A 22,611-nucleotide genomic window follows, 5' to 3' on the forward strand; every position below is an offset into this window, starting at 1 on the left:
TCCATTCAGCTTTTTCTAACTTGATTTGCCAGCATTTGGACTGAAACCAAGCTAATATGAGACAGCTCTGAAGCTCAAAAAGTATTGATATTACAAAGTAAATATTGAGGCAGAAGCGCCCTGATAAATAAACAGCACACCGAGTACGTTCATGTATTGGATTCAGTTCATGTTCAATCTGTAATGAAGCAATACAACTAATGCTACGACTAACTACGATGACCGTAAATGCCCTTGTGGTGTCGCCCTGATGCCGGCATGGAAGACAAACAATAATCCAACGTTGGAAAATGGCTTCTAATGATGCTGCTTCTTGATAAATAGGAGTTAGTGAACTCGCATGAATTGAAAAGTCAATAACAATCTGCTGCCAAAGCAAACTGACCGTCTGTGGGAAACACGAGAAATGTTCAATGCTGTATGGGAAAATATCCCAAAGGCTCTGCTGACGGTATCTAGCAGGCAGCGCTGCACGTGTCGCTTGGATGATAATGTAAACGACAGGCATCACTCACCACCAGTTAAACTCAGCGGGATGCTTATTGTAGCCGCTTGTTGTTTTAAGAGACGTACAGCTGGTCCACTTATGAATTTAAATCAGTGTTCATTCTTCTCACTACATCTGAAACCATTTGTATCCCGTCTTCAATCTGGATTCAGGTTTTATCATTTTGACATTCAAAGTGCTGATATAACACTGATGTAATGGCAGATACCTGTAATGTGTGTGTGTGTGTGTGTGTGTGTGTGTGTGTGTGTGTGTGTGTGTGTGTGTGTGTGTGTGTGTGTGTGTGTGTGTGTGTGTGTGTGTGTGTGTGTGTGTGTGTGTCAGCCTTACCTGCATGTAGGCAGCCCACAGGGCCATGCAGTTGGTGGGCAGCCCCAGAACGATGACTATGATGTAGAGCGTGGGTTGGAAGAACTGGTCCACCTTACTGTCCACATCACAGAAGGAGATGTTGCACATTGTCCTGTGTGATACTCTCTGGGTGTGTGTTTTGCGTGTGCAGGTGTGTGATGTGCGTTCAGCTACTCTCAGCTCTGTGTTTTTCCCCTTTGTAGTTTCTTTAAATTCCAGCTCCGGCAGTTTGACAGTGACATGCCGATCCGGCGGTCCCGCTCAGCTCCCACGCAGCCGTCCAACGTGGAGCGATGGCAGACGACACGGCTGCTATTTCCGGGGCATTTCATGGTTCCTGTTTCTTATGACTGTCCTCCTCACCCAGAGGTCTGGGCATGTCATAGTCCTCCCGGGTGCTTCAAAGCCAGCCCCGGTGTCCCTCCGTATGGAGTTAAAGAGGAGAGGACAGGAGGCGGCGATGAAATGTGGTGAAATGAAAGCTGCCTTATCGACACCGTGCCAGGGCTCCTTCGCTTGGACAGGACCTCATCAATCTTTTAGAGATAAGAGGTCTGCCAGGTCCACAGTGAGAGGGAGGAGGCTGAACATCAGTGTGTGTGTGCGGTTGTGTCTCAAGGTCCCGATGACACACAAAACTCCTCAGGGATGCTCGCTTTAAAACACTGGAATGACTTTACAGAGCTTCAGCAGTCTGGAGCTGACAGACCAGGACCTCCACGTACTCTGAACTCCTCAATCTGCAAGACACAGACACACAGACAGACGCCAGTACATTAACACACTTTTAGATTAAACATCTGATCCCCGCCAAAAAAAGTTATGTTGTTTGCTTCAATTTAAGAATTTGTTGCAGATATGTGTAGTTAAATAACATGAAATAAAACAGTTACGTTAATAAGATGAAGGTGTTAGGTTCAAACACCAAAATCTTTGATAGAAGAAAATAAAACAAAAAAGAAAAGCAGAAACAAAAAAATAGATAAAGGGCAGATCTGGTGATTTTTAATAAAAAAAAGTCTTTGAAACCATTGAGCTGAGTTTCAGCTTGTTTTTAAATCTGAATTATTCGAACCCATTTCAACCAACGGGACGTTCTGTAGCATCGTAGATGTCTTTTGCATCATTTTATTTTAGATTTTGTGGACAGTTTTGGTATTTTTGGTTCGAACAGTGTTTATCTACTCAGCGTGTTTGTAATGACTGTAGTTGAAATGTTACATCATGCTCTAATTTACATTCAGAGTCCCTCTCCTTACATCATAATCATAAAGAGCTCGTTTCCTGTTGGAAAAATTTGCAGTTTTCTACATTTAACGTTTACAAAGGTTTTAATTCATTACACTCGTTTGTTGTTGCTCAGACCGGCACTTTTTAGGCATCGAGTTTGAAGTGTTTGAAGTGGATTGGGATTTTTCTTGATCTAACTGGAACGAACAAACACCTACAGACTTGAATTTTGAATTTAGAAAACCAACAACAACGCATGATAGAAGTGCTGTAAAATGGAGAAAGAGGCCCAGAAAATGCAGCAAGTACAGTGAGACAGCAGGACTTCATCTGGGGGACATTCGTACGGAGACTCTGTTATAACACAACATGCTGACTCAACATACAGGCACTATTAGACCTTGCATAGTGTGCAAACTGAAAATCCAGGACATATGATAAGCATTATGTAAGTCTTATTATAAACATGACCTGAATATACATGTAGAATAGGAGGGGAGAGCAGACTGGAAGGTCAGTTTCTGTTTCACTTCTTCCAGCCTGAGCGCCGCTTCTGTTTATACATGTTGGATAGCCTCGATATTTTTGCATACGGCTGATCTGAGTCCACATGTGCTATCAATCACTACGCTTGAATATGTTCTCAAGCGCTGTGAACTGCCTCCCTCCAGAGTTTATGTACTTTTCAGCTGCTTTTCATACCTCTTAAATTGATAGGTTGATGGATTGAGCATGCATTCTGGCCGGCGGGACTTCCACTGGCCGAGCTGGCTAACTTCCAGTTTAGCGTTATGCTAACTTAAATGGGGATGAAATCATTTAATTGGGTCGAGGTGAGCAGAGTCGTATCACAGGGATTGTGATGCTTAAAACAAAAATGTAGATCTTCTGGGGAGCAAGATACTGTTCAATAAATTTCATTGTAATATATCTATTACATCAAATCAAAATCAAATATCAGGATGAGCAGCAATATGACACCTTCAGCACGAATTAGATTAGAAGTTGGTGCAAATAATTCACGCTCAAAGGGAAAAGGGCTTCTTCTTTTTTTTTTTTTAATTTTAGTTTATCTAATGGAAAAATGCTGTTTTGGTGACCTGATGATGGTGCCAAAGGAGAGGTCACCAAAAACATTAGAGATCATCATGTTTGATTGTTTGGTCTCGCTACCTACGACGAGGCGGGACGGCCCGACTCCAGAGAAACAGGCCGACATGCTGAGTGAGTGTTCACTTCCAGGTTAAAAGTCTAGGAGGAGGCCTCGAATACGTCTGTCACCACACAACATGACAGTCTGAAGAAGGAAACGGCTTCGGGGACTGATGACGACCTTCGCTGGTGTCGAACAGTGATTTTGGACTGAGCTGACAGCTAAAGTCATATAAATAATCATGTAAGCAACACAGGAGACGGCTGAGCGAGGACTTTTTAATAGTGACCTTATCCACACACAAAAAAAACTTTATTGAGGAAAAATTTATTCTGATAAACTGAGACACAAATGGGCCACAATTTAGCAATAATCTGCAAATGTAAGGGCATTCATCAGTGGGCCAAAGGCTCAGTCCTCATCGTGTTACCTCATGAAATGGAATTTAAGTTGAAGTCAGTGACCAGATGTACGAAGTTATTTTATTCCTTTAGTTTCTTTCTAAACTTTCAAAGTAGAAGAATTTACCACGTAAAAGAAAACACTTCAGACTAAAATCCCAGCGTGGATAAAAAGACATCTCCCTCTTCGCCCTGCAGTCATAAGCACCTGTCAATCAAAGAGCTGAGATCACATGACCGCAGAGACGCACTTCACCTGATCATTCGACCGCCAGCCAACTTCATCACTTCGTAAATTCTGCTCGAGCGCTGGGTGCCGTTCTGGCTTTGAGCTCAGATCGTTAAAACGTTCGGACTAAATACAAAATTAAGTTAATGTGAGATAAAACTCCGATCAGACTGATGTAGTACTACACCGCCCGGCAGTTAAACAGTCGTGATGCTCAATCACAGTCACAATGTCGTTATCCACCTGCTGCACACGCAGACTGCAGACTGCGGTGGCTGGGACAGACTCACGCTGCTTCGTCCTCTTGGACTGAAGGAAATTCACAAAACTGTTTTCATTTAATGTCAAATCTTCAGTTTATTGAAATATTGACTTCTTTTTTTTTTTTTTTTTTATTCAGGAAGCTTCTCTTATTTCCTTTTCCGTCTTGTTTTTTTTTTCCATCAGTGAATTAAACAGCTTACTTGCAGAAACGGTCTGTATTGAAAAATGTGAAAATGTATCATATTACACAAAGTAGAGATTTCATGTGACTGAAGGTTTGAGGCAGTTCACAGCTGGAAAGAGGCTCAAAAGGTTTATTAGTCTTTGGGAATTAGAAACGTGTGTGTGTGTGTGTGTGTGTGTGTGTGTGTGTGTGTGTGTGTGTGTGTGTGTGTGTGTGTGTGTGTGTGTGTGTGTGTGTGTGTGTGTGTGTGTGTGTGTGTGTGTGTGTGTGTGTGTGTGTGTGTGTGTGTGTGTACAATGTAGGCCTCTATCAACCAGGTCTCTGCTGTCGAGTTCAGCACAGCAGTGTCTGATCTGCTGCCAGAGGAGATTAGGTCAAGGCATGCTGGCAGTGACACACACACACACACACACACACACACACACACACACACACACACACACACACACACACACACACACACACACACACACACACACACACACACACACACACACACCCATTGACTTACATTCATTTCTCGGAGACTTACTTGCCTAACCCTACAACCCTGAACCTAACCCGACACGAGAATCAAACCGAGTCATATCCTTAAAATTCATGTCATGGGGACTTGTTGTTTGTTTCATAGGAGGAAGTCAAGTCCCCATAATGAGACTGTAGAAACAGATTTCTGTCACGTCCATGTACATGCAGATACACACACACACACACACACACACACACACACACACACACACACACACACACACACACACACACACACACACACACACACACACACACACACACACACACACACACACACACACACACACACACACACACACACACAGAGAGAGATGGCCTCATTCAATTTTCAGACACACACACACACACACACACACACACACACACACACACACACACACACACACACACACACACACACACACACACACACACAGAGAGAGATGGCCTCATTCAATTTTCAGACCTCTGGTGAAACTGATGAACGACACAACAATGATAGTCTTCAGCAGGTATTACAGCCAGTTTCCTGCCTGCGAGGTCTGTTTCGATTTATGGACACGTACTGTAGACGCCGAGGTCACGGGGAAGTTTAAAGGAACGATACGCTCATTAAAAAGCAGCACATCTGTTTTCCTGTACAAACCTGTCATAGTTAAACACCCTGAACTGTCCAGTTTAGAGGATGTTTGATATTTTAAGCCACGTTATCGCGGTCGGTGATATTTCAGGGTCGACCCCGTGATCGTCACACTTTCATTTTCTTCGCCTGAAACGGAAACATTTCATTTGCAGTACTTTGGGGTCTGTTTAAAAAGTACACTCTCTGATTATAAATAAATCAGACACAAGTCTGGACTAACTTGTTCAGTGGAGTGTTGAAAACCCGATTAGAGAAATCAGCCAACAAATCTGACACCAGTCGATGCGACTTCAGGAGGCATGTCGGACGTGTCCGAGATGTTTGAACTGATGTGACGAAACTCTTTAACTGGACTCTTTTTCTTTAACTCTCTCCTTGAAATCTCGTTTGAACTTGAACTGCAGGACAGCTGATGTCAGCAGGTTGTTGGATCCTCGTTGTCCCGCCCATGTTCCCACGTTCCTCACCTCAACCTCCCAACATTTATATTTTCATCAGCCCACGTTTCATGCAGGTTCGCACAAATACCAAAAACTGTGTCTCTGTCTTGTATCTGCTTTTCAATTCAGTTTATTTCCCCTCTCGTTGAAAGTATTTATTTTTTAATGAGCGTCTCCATCGTTAAAGAGGAGCATCATATTTGTAGCACTCCACTATTTATGCAATTAGTGACACATAATTGTCCACAAACAATTAGATAGTTGTTTTTTTTATTTTGGTGTTTTGTAATTTGTTTTAGATCAATCAGCTTTAATTCACACGAAATGAAAGTGCTGTAAAACTGTTTTAGGAACGAATCAGATATCAATTCATGGTGGTTTTGCAAGTGAACAATTCACACCAAGTTGATCAGTTTTTAAGAAAATCCACTTTCTGAATTAAATGAAGGCAGAGGCCACTGACGCTCACCCTGACCCAACAAGTGAAACATATTGTACACCAGAGACCCAGACGCTGCAATGTTCCCACCACAGCTGGGATGCAGTTTTCTGTCTGTTGTCGCGACAACTTCGTTTTCAAGCATTATAGAGAAACATAAGAGCGCTGTCCATTTTCGGGGGTAAAATACTACATGCAACAAACCTTCTGTGTCGGTGCCATTTTTGTCCTGTTAAAAAAAAAGCATCGCAGCTCCAGTTCAGTGACATAATCACCAACATGTTGGAGCAGACAGAGGTGTGTAAATGTAGGGAAGTCGTACAGCAATGAGCTGTTTTTATTATTGGATGTAATTTTGATGCATACATCTGACTTTATTCATCTTTTTTTTGTTGCTATTGTACTTCACCTTCACTCATTTTAATGCAAACATTCACTCATCTGCCCGCTGCACCGCAACTCATCTAAATCTTCAAACCAACACAACTTCCTTTGTGATAATTATTTCCACAACAGCCACCGAACGCATTTAATAAAAAACATCGAAGTACTTATTCGTTATTTTACTATTGAAATCGCATTCAGTGGGTCAACATGTCAGATCACCGGTGAGGTTCAGGGTGCATTTTTTTGCTCACATTGGTCAACAAGCACACAAAGACATAACTGCAAAGATTGTGTTTTGCTGTTTGCACTTTATTGTGGACGGAGCATATTTAAAGTAACACCCTGAGTACACGGGAGGTTTTTCACTCACCGAATCAAATCAAACACAGAGCGACTTCATCTTTAAACATGTTCCACTTCTTTCTTTTTCTTTCATATCTCACTGAACGGCTACTGAACACATTCATTGCTTTTGTATTGGGCTGCATGAATGTAAAATAAAGTGTCAGCGCAGCAGCGCTGCAGCTGAACAGCTCCAATGTCAACAGCTGCTGCTGTTGTCTTGGCTGAACAGGCAGTGTTCGTTGACAAGGAGTTAGTCCGGACTATATCTAATACATTTGCAACCGGATGCTTTCCCGATTGAGTCGGTCTGGCCAGTGACATTTGAGCAGCGTCTGTCACCAGTAACTACGGGTACTCAGAGTTTTATCTGCTGCTATTTTTACTCGGGTAAACAATCTCTATTAAATAAGGAATGATTGATGTTAAGTTTCAGCTTACAACACACTGCATCTCGTAATGCTCTGCACTGTGCCCTAATGGCCCCCACACACACTGGCAATAGTGAAGTTTGTCGAGTTTACTGTAATACAATCTCCATCACGGTCCACGTCAGGGTATTCAGTATGTCTTGTGAAGCACCTCGAATACCTCAAAAGTTGTAGCACTTTGGTGTAAATAAATAAAGATGTCAGCAGAAGACACGTCATCATCTTCAAACATCCATCAACACCAATCTCATGGTGTTAAAATGCAGGAAAACCCAAAACAACTTTTAGAAATAACAATAGCACGATTTGTTTTCTTAATTTAAAAGTATTTCCAATATGTGAAACCATGTATTTCGTATGTCACGTCGTGCACTGATGGACCTGCCATAACTTCTTGAAATGGTCCCACACAACTAGTTTTGGTGAATTGGAAAGTTCCTCTTGAATTGTCTTACACTAAACCTTTTACCTTGCAGTCAAATTAACAGCAACTATTCAAGAGGAGAAAAACAACTGAGGTGTGTGATGAAAGAGCAGCTTTGTGGATGTGATGGGTAGATCTGGTTCTCTTACCCCCGTTGTTGTATATTTTCACATGCAGTCATTTCCTCACTGGACCTCCCTGACGGCGCCATCCTTGTTTGTAATAAGATATGTACAACTTTATTGTCATTTTGGAGGCTGCCAGTCGTAATGCTGTTGAATTGTATTATGTTACACTAAGAGGTGTTCTAATATTTGTTCCATCCATTCATATAAATGGGGATCGAGGACCCTTTTCCACCCAAAGCTGCAGGACTTGCACTTCTACCAGAGATGAGATGGTCACCGCCACCCAGCCAGCATCTCAGGCTTTGATTCAGAAAATGAGAAACCATATACTCGTGATAACCAGTATATTTCGACTCTTTGGCTGCATCTCCTGTCGTCGAGGCTCTGAGTTTGAGACCGGCGTCCCGGAGGGGCCCGAACGCCGTAATGAGTTGTAAACAGGCGGGAAGACAGTTCGGTGTCAGCTCCCATAAGTGTGGTGGGAAAAGCCCCAGCATCATCCCGATGAACAATAAACACTGCAGAGCAAGAGGAGGAGGAGGAGGAGAGGAGGAGGAAGAGGACATTATTTGAGAGGACTTATCAGCGCCATTACAGCTACTGCAGACACAGTGACCGGGTCGAGCTGAACTCAGTATTTACACTGAGAGGACAAATTTGAGTTTTAGACCTTCAGCGAGAGGATATTTTTGGAAATTGAGGGGAGGGCCGTTAAGACCCTGATTAATGTAATTGGTTGCGTTCTACCACAGTAGGTGGAACCAAAACCAGAAACTGTTCATTCATGTCCAGCAGCCTCCAGATGGTTGATACTGTATTTTCTTTTCTTCCTGCAGGGCTTCTGGGACTCTGCACTGCCAGACAGTTGCTGTAATTCCCCTAAGTGCTGTTACTGCAAAAGAAAAAACAACTTTACGCACCAATAAACGCAAACAATGAGCTCTTGTGCTCTGGTTGAGTTATTGTTCAATTCCAGCTCAACAGGTGTTATGTTTATGACAAATCCTGCCAAACCAGCTATATGACAATTGTATGACTTGATGTAGGAGAGGTGAGATACAAAGAGAAATACAACTATTTAAATTAGGTATTAAGTTGCAAAAATCAAAACAATTTTTTTAATGTAAACTGATTGTTTTCATCCAACATAAACTCTAAAAAAAAAATCATGTAGCCTTAAAAGTGTTGACCGAAACACGCTGAAATTTGTACATTCTTTTGCCAACATGCGCTTTATGCCAAAAAATAAAGATGAATGACTTGAATGAGGCACGTTTCCCCGTCAGGACTAAACTGCAGCCTGCAGCCTCTCTGCCCAAAAAACACCATTTCATGCATCACAGTTCCCCAAACACATCGAACTCGAGTTTGTGTGTGTTCTGTTTGCCGCCCTTCGCAGGCAGCTCGCCTGCGGCTCGATGAAGAGATACCCCCCCCCTATGATCGTCACGGCGATAGCCTATTTGGCTTGCCAGTGTAAAAACAACATCTGTGGCACGCTTCTGTGTCACATGGCAGCGGCCCAGCGGCCGTAACGTCAGCGCTCATGTTACACGGAGACGAGCGGGCGATGCAGGGCTGCAGCGACGGAGGGTTGCTGACGAAGCACTCTTACAAACACTTTACACAAATCTCAGAAATCTCCAGACAAGTCGGGCTTCTAATGAAATAACTACATCAGTAATGGAGTCTGTCCTTTCATAAAACCCCAAAAATACAAATAGAGGCTGCTTGCGTTGCGTGAGCAGCTTACTACAACCTATAGTTTCGTTTCAGTGTAATTATGAAGGGAGCGAAGGAGAGACAGGTGATGTAATTATAGAGCTGCGATGTCTGTATGAGGAGGAGGAGGAGGAGGTTGGGGTGGATGGAGTCAACAAAACACACCGGCTACACACGGCAGACTGAAGTTTGTTTTCTGGTTTCAAACTGATCATCGATGTTAGTTTTGTCTGTGTGTGTTAATGATTGTAACCATGACAATCGAGGGCTGCAGGTCATTACCGGTTTCAAACTAAATTGCAATCAACATATAGTAAAGATTAACATAGTTTTTTAATTTAAAAAAACATAATTTTACTGGTGCAGTTTTGTCTGGGATGTTGTTGCTGCATTTGACAGGTGAAAATATTAGAAAAGAACTGAGTTACAACAAGCTTTTTTTCTACTACTACTACTACTACGACTACTGCTATCACTGCTACTACTACTACTACTGCTACTACTACTGCTACTACTACTACTGCTACTACTACTACTACTACTACTACTGCTACTACTACTGCTACTACTACTACTGCTACTACTACTGCTACTATTACTACTACTACTACTGCTACTACTACTGCTACTACTACTACTGCTACTACTACTACTACTACTACTACTACTGCTACTACTACTGCTACTACTACTACTGCTACTACTTTGGCTGCATGTACCAGTATTAAAAATCACTTTTTTAATCTTTTTAATATGCCGAAATCTAAATAAATACAAAATCAGTAAGCAGTATTTGAAGTATGTTTCCATGCTATACAATTTTAAATTGAATGTTAACTCTGAAGTACAGCTGAGGCTGATGGAAATCTGCTCTCGAGCTTTGGAGGACGTTCTGCGGTCGATTTGAACAACTTTCACCGATCGGTCGCGTTAGTTGAAAAGTCTCCAGTTCTGCTGCACGTCTTCTACTCTTATGTGGCTTTGATCGTGTTTATTGACTTTGCTGTTGCACTACTGGACTCGCTTTGTAGATGAGCAGGTTTCAGCTGTACAATCTGCGACTGCATCACGACTTCACCGTCCTCGGACATCATGATTAATACAGTAAAAAGCAAAAAGAAGCTTCAGTGAATGCTTTTTCCTTTTCTGTTTGGAGATGTTGAGGTTTTTGTTGGCTGTGGCAGAGCGTCATGGCCACAGGTCAGATAATCCCTGCTGTAATCCTTAAGAAAAAAAGTTCATGTTAATTAAATATACAGCATGCTGATTATAGTCTATGCTCCAGTTTCCATAATCTATCCATCCTCCACTACAGGACGCGCTGACAGAGTGATTATGAGCAATGTGGCTGCCAGCCGGGGTCACAGTTATTACAACGATCCATCAAAGGTCTAATCCTTTTACAGGTGAGTCACAACAGACGGTGACTTCAGATGAGATTACAGTGAAGATGATTGGGTAGATCTGGGCCAAACAAACCAGACTGTATTATTAGAAAGGCTCAGTCTGCAGCAAGGTAATCAGTTTTTGTTATATCTTTAGCGTAAAATGCGCTACTACGGCATTTGACTTCAGTGTCCCGGCAGGGCAGTGAGCTGAAACCAAAACACGTGTGCCAAATTGTTAAATCTCAGCAGGAAGTTGTTGCACAGCGTGCGTCATATCGACCTGCACTGGTACCAGCAGGTCATTTTGTTGGTTTAAATCTTTACGTCTCGGTTTCTTCCCGTCTCTGCATTTTTTTTTCCATTTTGATGCATCAAATGAAAATATAAAACTGTCAGAAGCATTTCATCAGATAGCAGGAATTCGGCTCCAGTGTTAAGTGGCTCTCGACGTACCCACGGTCTCATTTATGAGGCTCATTTAACAGACTTGTGTTCTCATCTTAAATCACTGCGATTCTCTCGGTGAGGCTTGTTAATTGTTCCTAATCAGATCCAGAAAAAACCCTCATAACTGTGCGGACTTGTGAATTGGGCGTTTTCAAGGAGATAAATGACACCTGCTGGTGAGGAGGCGGGCGCCTGTAATTTCCCACCGTGGACTTTTGAGTGCCGCCGTTTAAAATCAGCAGACGAAAACATTCATTTATCAGCGTCGGTATTCATATTAGAGGAACCCAAAACAATGACGAAATGTAAACACAGCTTCCGGTGACTTGACAACAGAGCAGAGCCGTGTTCTTCATTGAAAATGAAGCGGTACTGCTATGACATTTAGTTGAATATATTCCAAAAGTATTTTTAAGAAGCAAAGTGGTCTGTGCCTTAGACAGGAGGCAGACGCGGGCTCTGTACCGGCCTTTTGCGTGTTTTGCAAGTTTCATACGTATGAACTAATGTGGGTGCACCATCTATAAAATATTAAAGAAGGAATTGTGATGATTCCAGCCACACCGTATGATTAATAAGTAATCGATTTAAAAGTCAAAACCAGAACGCTTCATGGTCGAGTTAGAGAAGAAATGATTACAATCCTACGTATCACCGCTTGGCTGTCGCTGATGGTAATTTAAGAAAAAACGTGAAAAGAAAATCAGTGTGTGTGTGTGTGTGTGTGTGTGTCAGTTCTTCCACAACAGGTCTAATTAATGTGATTCTTAACAACTACTTACGCAAAACACAACTACAACATCAGTGAAAATAATAATCACCACAGGACGCGTTAGCGTTGCGACGGGGCTCGAACACGGTATCCGTGACCACGATGGATGTCGGACAGGCTGACGGTGCAGCTGAGTGCAGCACAGATCAACAACAAGGGAGCGACCGCATGATAACAGCTTGTAGTCCATCATCAGCTGATGAGCTGAGTCATGAGACTGAAGCCACTGTCATCACGTGGCTGTCTCACCTGTGTACGTTGGTTTAGACGTATGTCCGTGACACAAACGGACGGGGAGTCTATTATTGATTTTATATATTTTTTTATTCATACCTCTCCAACCTGCAGGCCATGTCTCTTATTAAAACTGACTAAATATTGTCAGATTAGCTGAAAGTAATACAAAAATAAACACATCTGGTATGCAGCGAAACAGAGAAAGCCTGTCGGCCTCATCTGGAGCATTTAAAGGTGTTGAAAGCCGAGCAATACTGTAAAAATGTTTAAAAGCTGACAGCAGATGAAATCCAACGTGGCGGAGATCACGTGAGTGAAGGAGAAGTGGGAACATGCTGTGAATGGAAGAAGCAGAACTGAAGGTGAAGCAGTGAAAAAGGAAAGGGAGCTCCTCAAGATGAGATATAGTCTCAGTCAGGAAAGATGCTGGCGAACAGAAACAAGCAGATTAGCTCCAGAAAAAGAGTTTTCTGTGAAACAACAGGATGCTGTTTGAATTTTAAAAAAAGAAGAAAAAAGTCATTCCAAACCTTTGACCTCCTTCGGTGTGCATACGAGAGGGTAAATGAGAGAAACTAATAGTTCCTCTTAAGTTTCTACATCAGTCAGATGACTGACAAATAAATGACAAACAGTTGTGACCGAAAAGACAGAATTAACCTCAGTTACTTCCAAAGCTTTCTCTAATTCACATCCCTCATATTTTACAGCCTAAAAAAATTCTTCCTTCCTGCTTTCTCACATGAATCACTCTTGAGAAATATTTGAGGAATTTAGGGTGCAGTGCCAGGCTTAGTGATACACTGCAGACTACTTATCACTGTACAACACACAATGCATACTGAAAGGTTAGCCCCACTTTCATGTGCTTCACTTCCTCTTTCTATTTAAAGCTTCAGGAAACCAAAACTCAATCAAAAAAAGCCCATTTACATTTACAGCCCTTCTCGTTATCAGCAGCCTGTTTACAATAACAGCTATAAAATGAAACAAAGAGAGCCCGATGAGGATATACATCAGGGTGAACTGGAGCTTTGATCCTTTGTACAACCGTTCGGTTAATGAATTAACCAAAAATTCTCGAGCAATCCTTTCCTTTTTTTTTTTTTTTTTACATTTCCTTTTCACGCTGACACTGCTATTTCTGAGTATTTGACCTCAGGATAACTTTAAATGTAGTTAGTAGTAAAGGGAAGGTCATTTTTCATGAAGTTACAAATCAGAAAAGCTTCAAATTCAACTGAAAGGTGAAACACGAATTCACACACTGGAAGCCACACACTTAAAACAATGCAAATACAGCGACGTAATGCTCACTCACAGGACATGCCGGAGGATACAGTTTGGTTGTGAGTGAATTGAATGCAAATTCTGTTGTATCACAAATGCAAAACTGTGTCATGATTTGTTGTCCCACGGAGGGAATCAAAAGGCTGTATTTTACTATCCATACGGGCTTAATGGAAGAGTGGCTTCATAGTTTTCATATAGAACTGCTGCACTAATATCCGTTTTAGATTTACACCATATCTACAAAGGAAGCTTAGGACGAGCGGGTGTCAACACAAGGGGCGTTTTAGTTTCAAAGGGGTCCTGCTAAGAGCTCAATACACAACAACTATAACTACGTTTGTAAAACTGAGGAAACCGGATTTGAAGCGTTCAAAAACGTGCTCGGGGTCGTCAATACGCAGTGCCGTGCCACAGCGCCTCACTTTAATAATCAGTAATCAGGCTGCAGGTTTGATAGTAACCCTGACCAGATTGTACTTGTAAGTTTGGGACACATTTGTCCCAAATATGGGCAAGTAGGGGGCTACTTAACCTCCTGGGCAAACTCCACCTGTCCAGTTGATATGAATATAAATATGACGGCAGCAAAGGAGGAAGTCAGGTGACGTACAATAAAGATTGTCAAAGAGGCAAACACAGGACTTTCACCCAGGACACCGCTGTTCATGTCCAGTTCTTTAGGTTGAGTACGTAAGTTCATTAACGTATCACGAATCATGAATTCTTCTTCAACCTAACAGACTTTTTGGTGCCTCAACACAAATGACACACAGCTGTGTTTTCAATTGGCTGTTGGTACCAGAATATAAGTTAAATTATGTCTACAAAATACTGGAATACTAGGAAAGTTTCTCATCAGCATGTCAGGTGGAAAAGAAATGTAAAAATTAAATTAAAATATATATATATATATATATATATATATAACAGAAAGAAAGAGGTGAGTCAGAGAAAACAGAAAAAGTGTACAGTAAAGACAAAAGCAGTGGAGGGCCTGAGGCGGAGACACAGAAGGGAAGTGGAAGGCTGCAGGTAGTTAATCCTGGCTGTTCATTTTATGCTTGGGTGGCCATGCAGCCGTCCGTGTTTCAGAGCCCTCGTAGGTTCGACCTCGCGCCCTGCAGGGAAAATTAATGACTTCAATAAAAGCGCCACATTTTCCCGTGACGTTTCCCGCATTGAGCTTTATTGGACAAATTTGGCTGTGATCAGATCACCGGAGCTTGTTACCGAGCGTCTGGAAAGAAATGAGGGAGGTGCTTTGTGTGCATGCGGATGATTAATATGTTACTTACTGCTGCAGCCTATATACAGGACATGATGTATCATATTAGTGCCGTTTTTGCTGAGCAACTGTGATTCAACTTGAAGATGTGATGGATTACAAGACAACTTTTGTTGTCATTTTTTCCAGGAAGTAATCTTTTTCCAATCGATTTAGATTATTTAGCACCACCTTTTGTGATTTTTCATCCATTTGTTTCATGTAGCTATGAAGTGCTGCATTAAAGCGCACAATGACAAGTATAAACTCCCCAGGTTTCATTTGAACTGGTTGTCATACATCTGGAACCAAATGCCATGTGTCATGTTCCCCAACGCGACAGCACGAAATTCAAACCACATGTTGTTTTGGTCCTCGTTGTACGTGATGCACTGCTTCCATTCCCTCATTGTTGTTTATCACTTCTAATCGCATGCACTGTTATTTTCTAATTAAAAACAGCTCGACGTTGGTTGACACCAAGGTCATCTCTGTCAATCACTTAAATTAGTGATATGTTTAATATTTGACTCAAACACCGCCTAATATTAATATCCACATTCCTATTAGTTTAAAGCCATACTTTTACCTCCTGTCTGACTTGCACAATAAGTCCTAGACTGCTCACTGCACCTCAGACAAATAATATTCAAGTGGACATCTGGATGTGGAGGTGTCAGCTGTTTTAATGACAGGCTGCAGAAAACCTCAACTCATTCCTCGGGGCAGCCGGCTGCGAGTGTGTCGGAGGATCACGCACATACGAAGGTCTGAATTTCTGTAGAAATGTTTGAGAGAAGAAGCCAAGATTAACAGCTAAAACAAATATATGTACTTGATATTTCGACAAGCATCACTCATTTCACTAATTACATAATTTTATTGAAACATTCAGCCCTGTTTGAACTGTTATGAGGGCCCTATAAATGTAAAGAGGAGAAACAGGACGTTTTGTTAACATGTAAATGCATCAAATTTGAATTTAAATGGAAAGGAAATACAAAAGGTGATGTGATGCTGTAAAATACAGAGGAGAGTGTTTTCATTTCATTAACACTTTAAAGCAATTCATTTATGAGTACAAACAAAAGTTTATTTGTAAGTGAATATTAGAGGCTCTGGGACTTCTATCTTTGCGAGGACCAAAGTTTGAGAAGAATGAGCACGTTATTTCTTCTTTAGAAATATGTGTGAAGGTCACGACTTGATTCTGACGTTCAGGTTAGAATTCATAATAGTTGAGTGTCCGATTGGAGTTTGTGGGAATCTATGTCAACGAGGGTCTACAAAATGTGTGTGTGTGTGTGTGTGTGTGTGTGTGTGTGTGTGTGTGTGTGTGTGTGTGTGTGTGTGTGTGTGTGTGTGTGTGTGTGTGTGTGTGTGTGTGTGTGTGTCCGAGCGTGCATTTGCAAGCATTTATAAGCATTTGCCAGGATGTGGCTGTTTCCTGTGGCACTTCCTGTTTTGTCTGTACTCATCTGATTGGTCCGTTCTATTCTGGTTGATGGTGTCGAGTGACACGTGGGCAACAGCGGGTCAAAGTATTCAAAATTATTCTCCTCTTTGATCTCCAGCTCAAATGGGTTACGAACTGTTGACGTGTAAACAATCTGCTGGCTGATACACATGTTTGTATACAAATAATCATATTTGACATTATTCCTTAAGACACCTCCATAAAGTTCAGATTTCATTTTCCGTGTGATGAAGATGAAGCTGACGGGGCCCAAAGAAATCACAATCTCCCTCCCGGGCGGTGGAGTGTGAAGCAGCTCTTTGGCAGACTTCAGGGGCCCAGGGATGTCTTTTATGGAGAGCAGAGGCTTCACCATGGTACCCTGCCATAGACACAATGCAACCATGCATCATGATTTGTGTATGGTAGGCTCATGAATAGAGATGTTAACCAGCTCCAGTGATTCCTTTAAGCCTTTGGCTACGGCATCCTGTGCTGTGCTTCCAAGGTCAGCTTGTCTTGGTGCCTTCTTCACGGGAGAGAAGCAACGTGACTAAATTATACTCTTCCACGGACGGCGGTGGACCGACGACGATCGCGACTCTGACATTAAGCCTTCTGGGATCCTTTTTTTTTTGTTTTTTTGTGAGGCGTGGTTCACGTCAGCAGAAGCTCCGTGTAAATATCCAACCGAAGTCTAAGTAGCTCTATCTCTCATCTCTTGTGTTCTTTTAATGGACTTCAGGTTTAACTCCGGAGTCCAATTTGATTTGTTGTCCATGTCTGAATGATGTATTCCTTATAGATAAGAGGAGCAATACAACTGTGGAAGTTATTTGTTAACTGTCATTAGTTATAGTTTGTGTAGCCTGAGATCTGAACATACTTTTTCTTGCCACTGCACATGTTAAATTCAGAATATTCAGTATGATGCAAGTTATTTGCAACATGTTGATGGTAGATAGTCACAGGAAGGCCACTATAATAATAGATATGATATAATAGAAATATAAACAGCTTCTGTGCAGTGCACTTCAGCATGATGTAGTACCTGATATATTTTTTTAATTTCATTAAAACAAACGTGCTCCTCAATAAGCAGAAAAACATAAAAAAGACGCGGTCACAAATCTGCCAGCTGCCACTGTGAAAAACAACAACAACAAAAACGAGAAAAAGAAACGTGAATTCAGAACATTGATTATGTTTTGGAGAGCAGCGGCGACGTGTTGCCATACAGGAGGAATAACAACCGAGAGGAGAGCGATTAAACCTTTCACCACCTCTCTGTTTACTGTTAACAAAACCATCTGGGCGGCCCTTTGTCCCTCGTAGCCCTCGTAGACAGGCAGCCCACATCATATATGCATATTTACATCATAATTATGCATCAATCATTGTATTTCCATCTCAGGTTTCCTTTCTGTCTGTATTTCTTTATACATACTGGCTACAATCTCATTTTCTCTTCAGTATCATTTAAGTTTCATCTGATAATCTTCAATATTGTATTATTAAAAGGAGCCGGCAGCTCCAGACCCAATGAAAGACTGTAAGGAGAGAGACACAACGTCTATTCTTTCCTTTAACTCACATTTTGGATTTTTATGACATCATAACTGTTTCAGTTTTCTTTCCGATTTCCCATCACACATCCTTAACCACTCCCTCAACAAGCTTTCCATTCATAATTCGGATTTAATCACCTACGTTGTAGTAGTTAAATAGCAGATCCAGTCCGTATTCAGACAGACAAAGTCATTCGTTTTTATATGTTAAAAGAAACTGAAACAGAGAATACTGAGAATGAAAAGATCTGATCCATCAGGCCGCTCTGAGTACAATCCTCCAACAACCTGAACCAACCACATCAGAGACAAATCAACAGCAAACTTCAAGGCCCACTAGCACTGAACTCAACGCCGAGTGGCAGATTATCGGGACACGATGAGCAAGCAAAAACAGATAAAAGAGGGAACAAGAAGAAAATTATTGACCTTTGGTAAGTAAAGAAAGGTGTGTGGGGAGAGATAAGAGAAGTGGAAGGAGATAAAGAAATAATAAGAGATGGAAAAGGGGTGAAGCGAAATGGACACAGAAAGAGAGGGAGAGAGATAGTTTCTTAGAGGCAAAAAGATAATGTGAAAGGTAAAAAGAAACAATGGAGGAGAAAATCATTGACATTTGGTAAAACGGAGAGAGAGGGGGATAGGAAAATGAAATAGAGAAGAAGTGGATGGAGAGATGGAGCTTTAATGGGGGGGGGGGACAAACAGAGAGAGTTAGATGGTTATCGACCATCTGAAACTGCTCTAATGCTGGCCACAGGTGCTGCTGCCTCACACTGGAGACGGGTGTGTGTGTGTGTGTGTGGGGGGGGGGGGGCATAAGCTTGAACAGGGCTAACACTGTGTATAGACAGACAGGAGTGACCTCATCACACCCTGGGTGCATTTAGACGCGACGTCAGACACACACACCTCTTATGTTGTGTATGTATGTGTGTGTGTATGTATGTGTGTGTATGTATGTGTGTGTGTGTGGGGAGGGGGGGCGGGTGGGGGTTAGGTGGGTGGGGGGGGGCAAAGCAGCGACCTTCTCGTGATGTTGCTCTACTGCAGAAGTCGAATCTGGTTCAGCGTTTGTTTGTTGTCTTCCACATGACTCTGGTGTTGTCGTGCCCGTCCCCTCGGCACCGGGACCCCTGCTGGGTTGACAGACCAACTCCATTCAAATCAACGAGGTGGCCTCATTTTTGTTCATGCACGGTTGCCGTCTGGATGAAAGTGGCCTGAGACGGTCTAAATGTCTCCACTTAACCCTTTAAGTTTCACGCCGAAACGCAAGAGCTGAAAGTAACGTGGTTTTTTGGGGTTTTTTTTCTTTCAGGAAAACAAATAATTGTCCCGTCGCCGTGACGACCAACAAAGTATAGGTTAGTAGGCGGTGGTGTTTTTGATGCAAATGGGCTCCTGACTCAAACTCCACGATTAAACCCACCAGCACAAAAACGACGGCGCTCGGAGAACCTGCGTTTAAACACGCGGCTTCGCTCGCCGTGTTCGCGAGTAGGCGGACGTGCGTCCGGGAATATCATCCAGCGAGGTGAGCAGCGAGCGACCGCTTCTCACCCCTGAATCGACGTGTCCGTCCGTCACGTGCAGCTACTGCAGACCGACTAATGTTTTATGGTTTCGAAATTGCTTCCTTTTCATCCAATGAAAGTTATCTCGGTGTGACGGTAACGTGTTGACCGGATTAAACAACACTTAAAGGAAGTAAACACGCTGCATCTATAAAAGGCTCTTTGTCACTAATATGTCTGTTGATGGTATTACAATACCATAAAGCAATCCGACGGCTATTTATAGCTTCTTCTTTTTAAGTTTATTGTTTCGGTATTCCAGCTGCACACTGTCGATACGTCAATAGGTGTGAATCTTGGACTCTTGTCTACGTTGCTCTGTGTCTGCATAAACAATCTGTGCTAACATGTTGGCAACAGCTGACTTTGTTTTGGAGTATTTTCTGCTCCCTCACGGTCCAAACCTGCTTAACGCAGCTTCAAACTGGTTTGTGTATTTCAGCTCCTGTAACCCGACGACCGACTGTGACTGAAATCTGATGCCGCTGTCACACAAATGGACACAAAGGAAACAGGGTTCATCTCATCTCCTGTCAGTCTTGTTGTCATGCTACATTATCATTGAGTATTTAATCTACATTATAGCAGCGCCAATTATGAAGGTATTCTTTCTGATGTCGACGACACTTGCAGATAAAAAAAAAAAAAAAAAAAAAAAGGAGTTAATGTTATGAATTCACTTTCTCCCAGAATGGGATTTGAAGCAAAGTCGACTAAAAACTCAACTCTGAACTCTTTTCGCAAGATTTCACATAATTAATAGAATTGGTGAGGGACACGACAACCGTGTTATCTTACAGTATAATGTGATAATGTACTGCAGTGGGTGTCGATCCTCCAGTCGAGCAAGCTGTTAGCGTCGTTCTCCAACACTGTAGCCGTTAATCACTGTGATTACTTAACCACACAGGCTCTTAAGTGCTGCTTATCAGAGCTCCTCCGGAGAGCAATTACACCATCACAGCTATCTCTTTCACATTCACCCTCCTCTGAAGCTCTTCTTTTATCTCTCAGTCCTCACCCCATCTATCATCACTTTTTTTTTTTTTTTTTTTTTTTTTTTGTCTCAGCTCTTCTTCTCTCTACGTTTTTTTTTTTTTTTTTTTTTAAATTCCAGAATTTGTCTTTCCTATCCAATTTCATTAGATCTTGACATTTTTCACACGGTGACTAAAACTTGAAAAGTCAGGAATCACCAAAGTCTTTAGGGTTCATCCTCTTAGCACGATATCTGTACCATTTAAAAGACTTACAACTGCTGCCATTTATAAAAAAATAAATAAATAAATAAGCAAGTTGTTCATTAAATGTTTGGTTTGGCCCATAAATATTTAGAGCTGATGATGCAGTCAGCTGTGCTGAAAAGTAAGTCGAATACGTGTTTGTCCCCCAAACTTCACCCAAGGGTGAACGCATTCTTTTAAAGGTCACACTACAGCCTGACTTCTAGAGGAGACAATGAACAAGGAGAGAAAAGAGAGATCTCTCTGAGTGGAGGCTCAGGGAGGAGAAGGTGCTGTGTGTGTGTGTGTGTGTGTGTGTGTGTGTGTGTGTGTGTGTGTGTGTGTGTGTGTGTGTGTGTGTGTGTGTGTGTGTGTGTGTGTGTGTGTGTGTGTGTGTGTGTGTGTGATTGGTTGAACAATGGAAAAAGGAAAGTGAAGATGGCGCCTCCTTCTTGTTAACCACAGTCATCCTCTCGCCTTCAAGGTCGGAGATGAAACTGCTGATTATCTTTCCGCTACGACCAGGAATGGTTCAATACCAGAGATGGAGGAGGAGGTGTGTGTGTGTGTGGGGGGGGGGGGTAATAAATAACATTTTGGGATTACCGGATTGTCTTTTATTTTCCAGTCATTGCTTTCTAATGTGTTTTTAGGTTTTGAGACAATGAAGCAAGTTTAAAGATGAAATAAAAGAACGAGAAAGACAAACTATATCCATCTTCATAGAGGGTGAAAAGTGAGCAGTGGGATGGCGGTGAGGGGGGGGGGAGGGGGGAAGAGAAGAAAAGGAGATTCTATTGATTTTAATATTACAACTGTCGGAGTAGAAAACAGGAATTCTGTAGGAGGAACAGAGGATTCACTGTGTCGCCTTCTAACTAAAAAGAAGTCTAAGATCTGTTGAAACATTTCCCCGCAGCTCAGTGAAGCACAACGCTCGGCCTCGCATGACCGTCTCTGCCACAGTCGTGTAAATATATACATGAAAACAAGACTTCTTCAAAGCTGATTTATTTTTATTGGAGAAATGTTCAAATCTCAAACAAATGTCAAGTGTTCTCAATATTACGAGCTGAGGAAGCATTCGGCTCGACGGCACGGAAATGAAATTGGATAGAGCAACGTAATCCATCACAGCAAACATGAATCTATAATTTGATTTGGTCAAACTCCCTCCGAGTTTTTACTGCTTTATAAATCTCTTCGTTTATTCCTAACAGTCGCGTGAAAAAAGCTTATTGATCGTAAATAATCCCTCAAATACATGAAATTCTATCAACTTTCTCACAAATGCACTTTAACGGTGTCTGATGGCTCAGAGAGTATCCTGGATGTCAGACTGTGACAGCGCTGGTGAAACTACAGCACACTCAGCTCAACTCTTAACATGCTTAAAACCCAGCAGCCTGGCAAAATGACATCATTTTGTTTATCATTGGTTTCTGAATAAAAAAAAACACATTAATCAGGATAGCTAAACCTTTATACGGCCACAAACAACATGTTTCAATCGATTGCGGTTTGTTTGTTTCTGGGAAATCTAAATCCTTCCTCACACAAACGGAAGATGTACAGATTTAAGATCTATTGATCGCTTTTG

General features: G+C 42.0%; 1 protein-coding gene across 1 annotated transcript in view; it reads right to left on the reverse strand.

Moving 5' to 3' along the window:
• Window positions 1–22,611, reverse strand: part of gpr4 (G protein-coupled receptor 4) — a 29,156-nt gene that overhangs the window by 4,778 nt on the left and 1,767 nt on the right. Inside the window, exon 2 of the mRNA XM_069710445.1 lies at window positions 839–1,599. Within this exon, the coding sequence (XP_069566546.1) occupies window positions 839–967 (129 nt within the window). The 5' untranslated portion in view covers window positions 968–1,599. The remainder of the gene's footprint in view (window positions 1–838; window positions 1,600–22,611) is intronic.

This window comes from Brachyistius frenatus, unplaced genomic scaffold (genome assembly GCF_029030835.1).
Source record: "Brachyistius frenatus isolate BFR_SWC_R1_liver_20210118 unplaced genomic scaffold, ASM2903083v1 Contig_92, whole genome shotgun sequence".
Taxonomy (NCBI): Eukaryota; Metazoa; Chordata; class Actinopteri; family Embiotocidae; genus Brachyistius; species Brachyistius frenatus.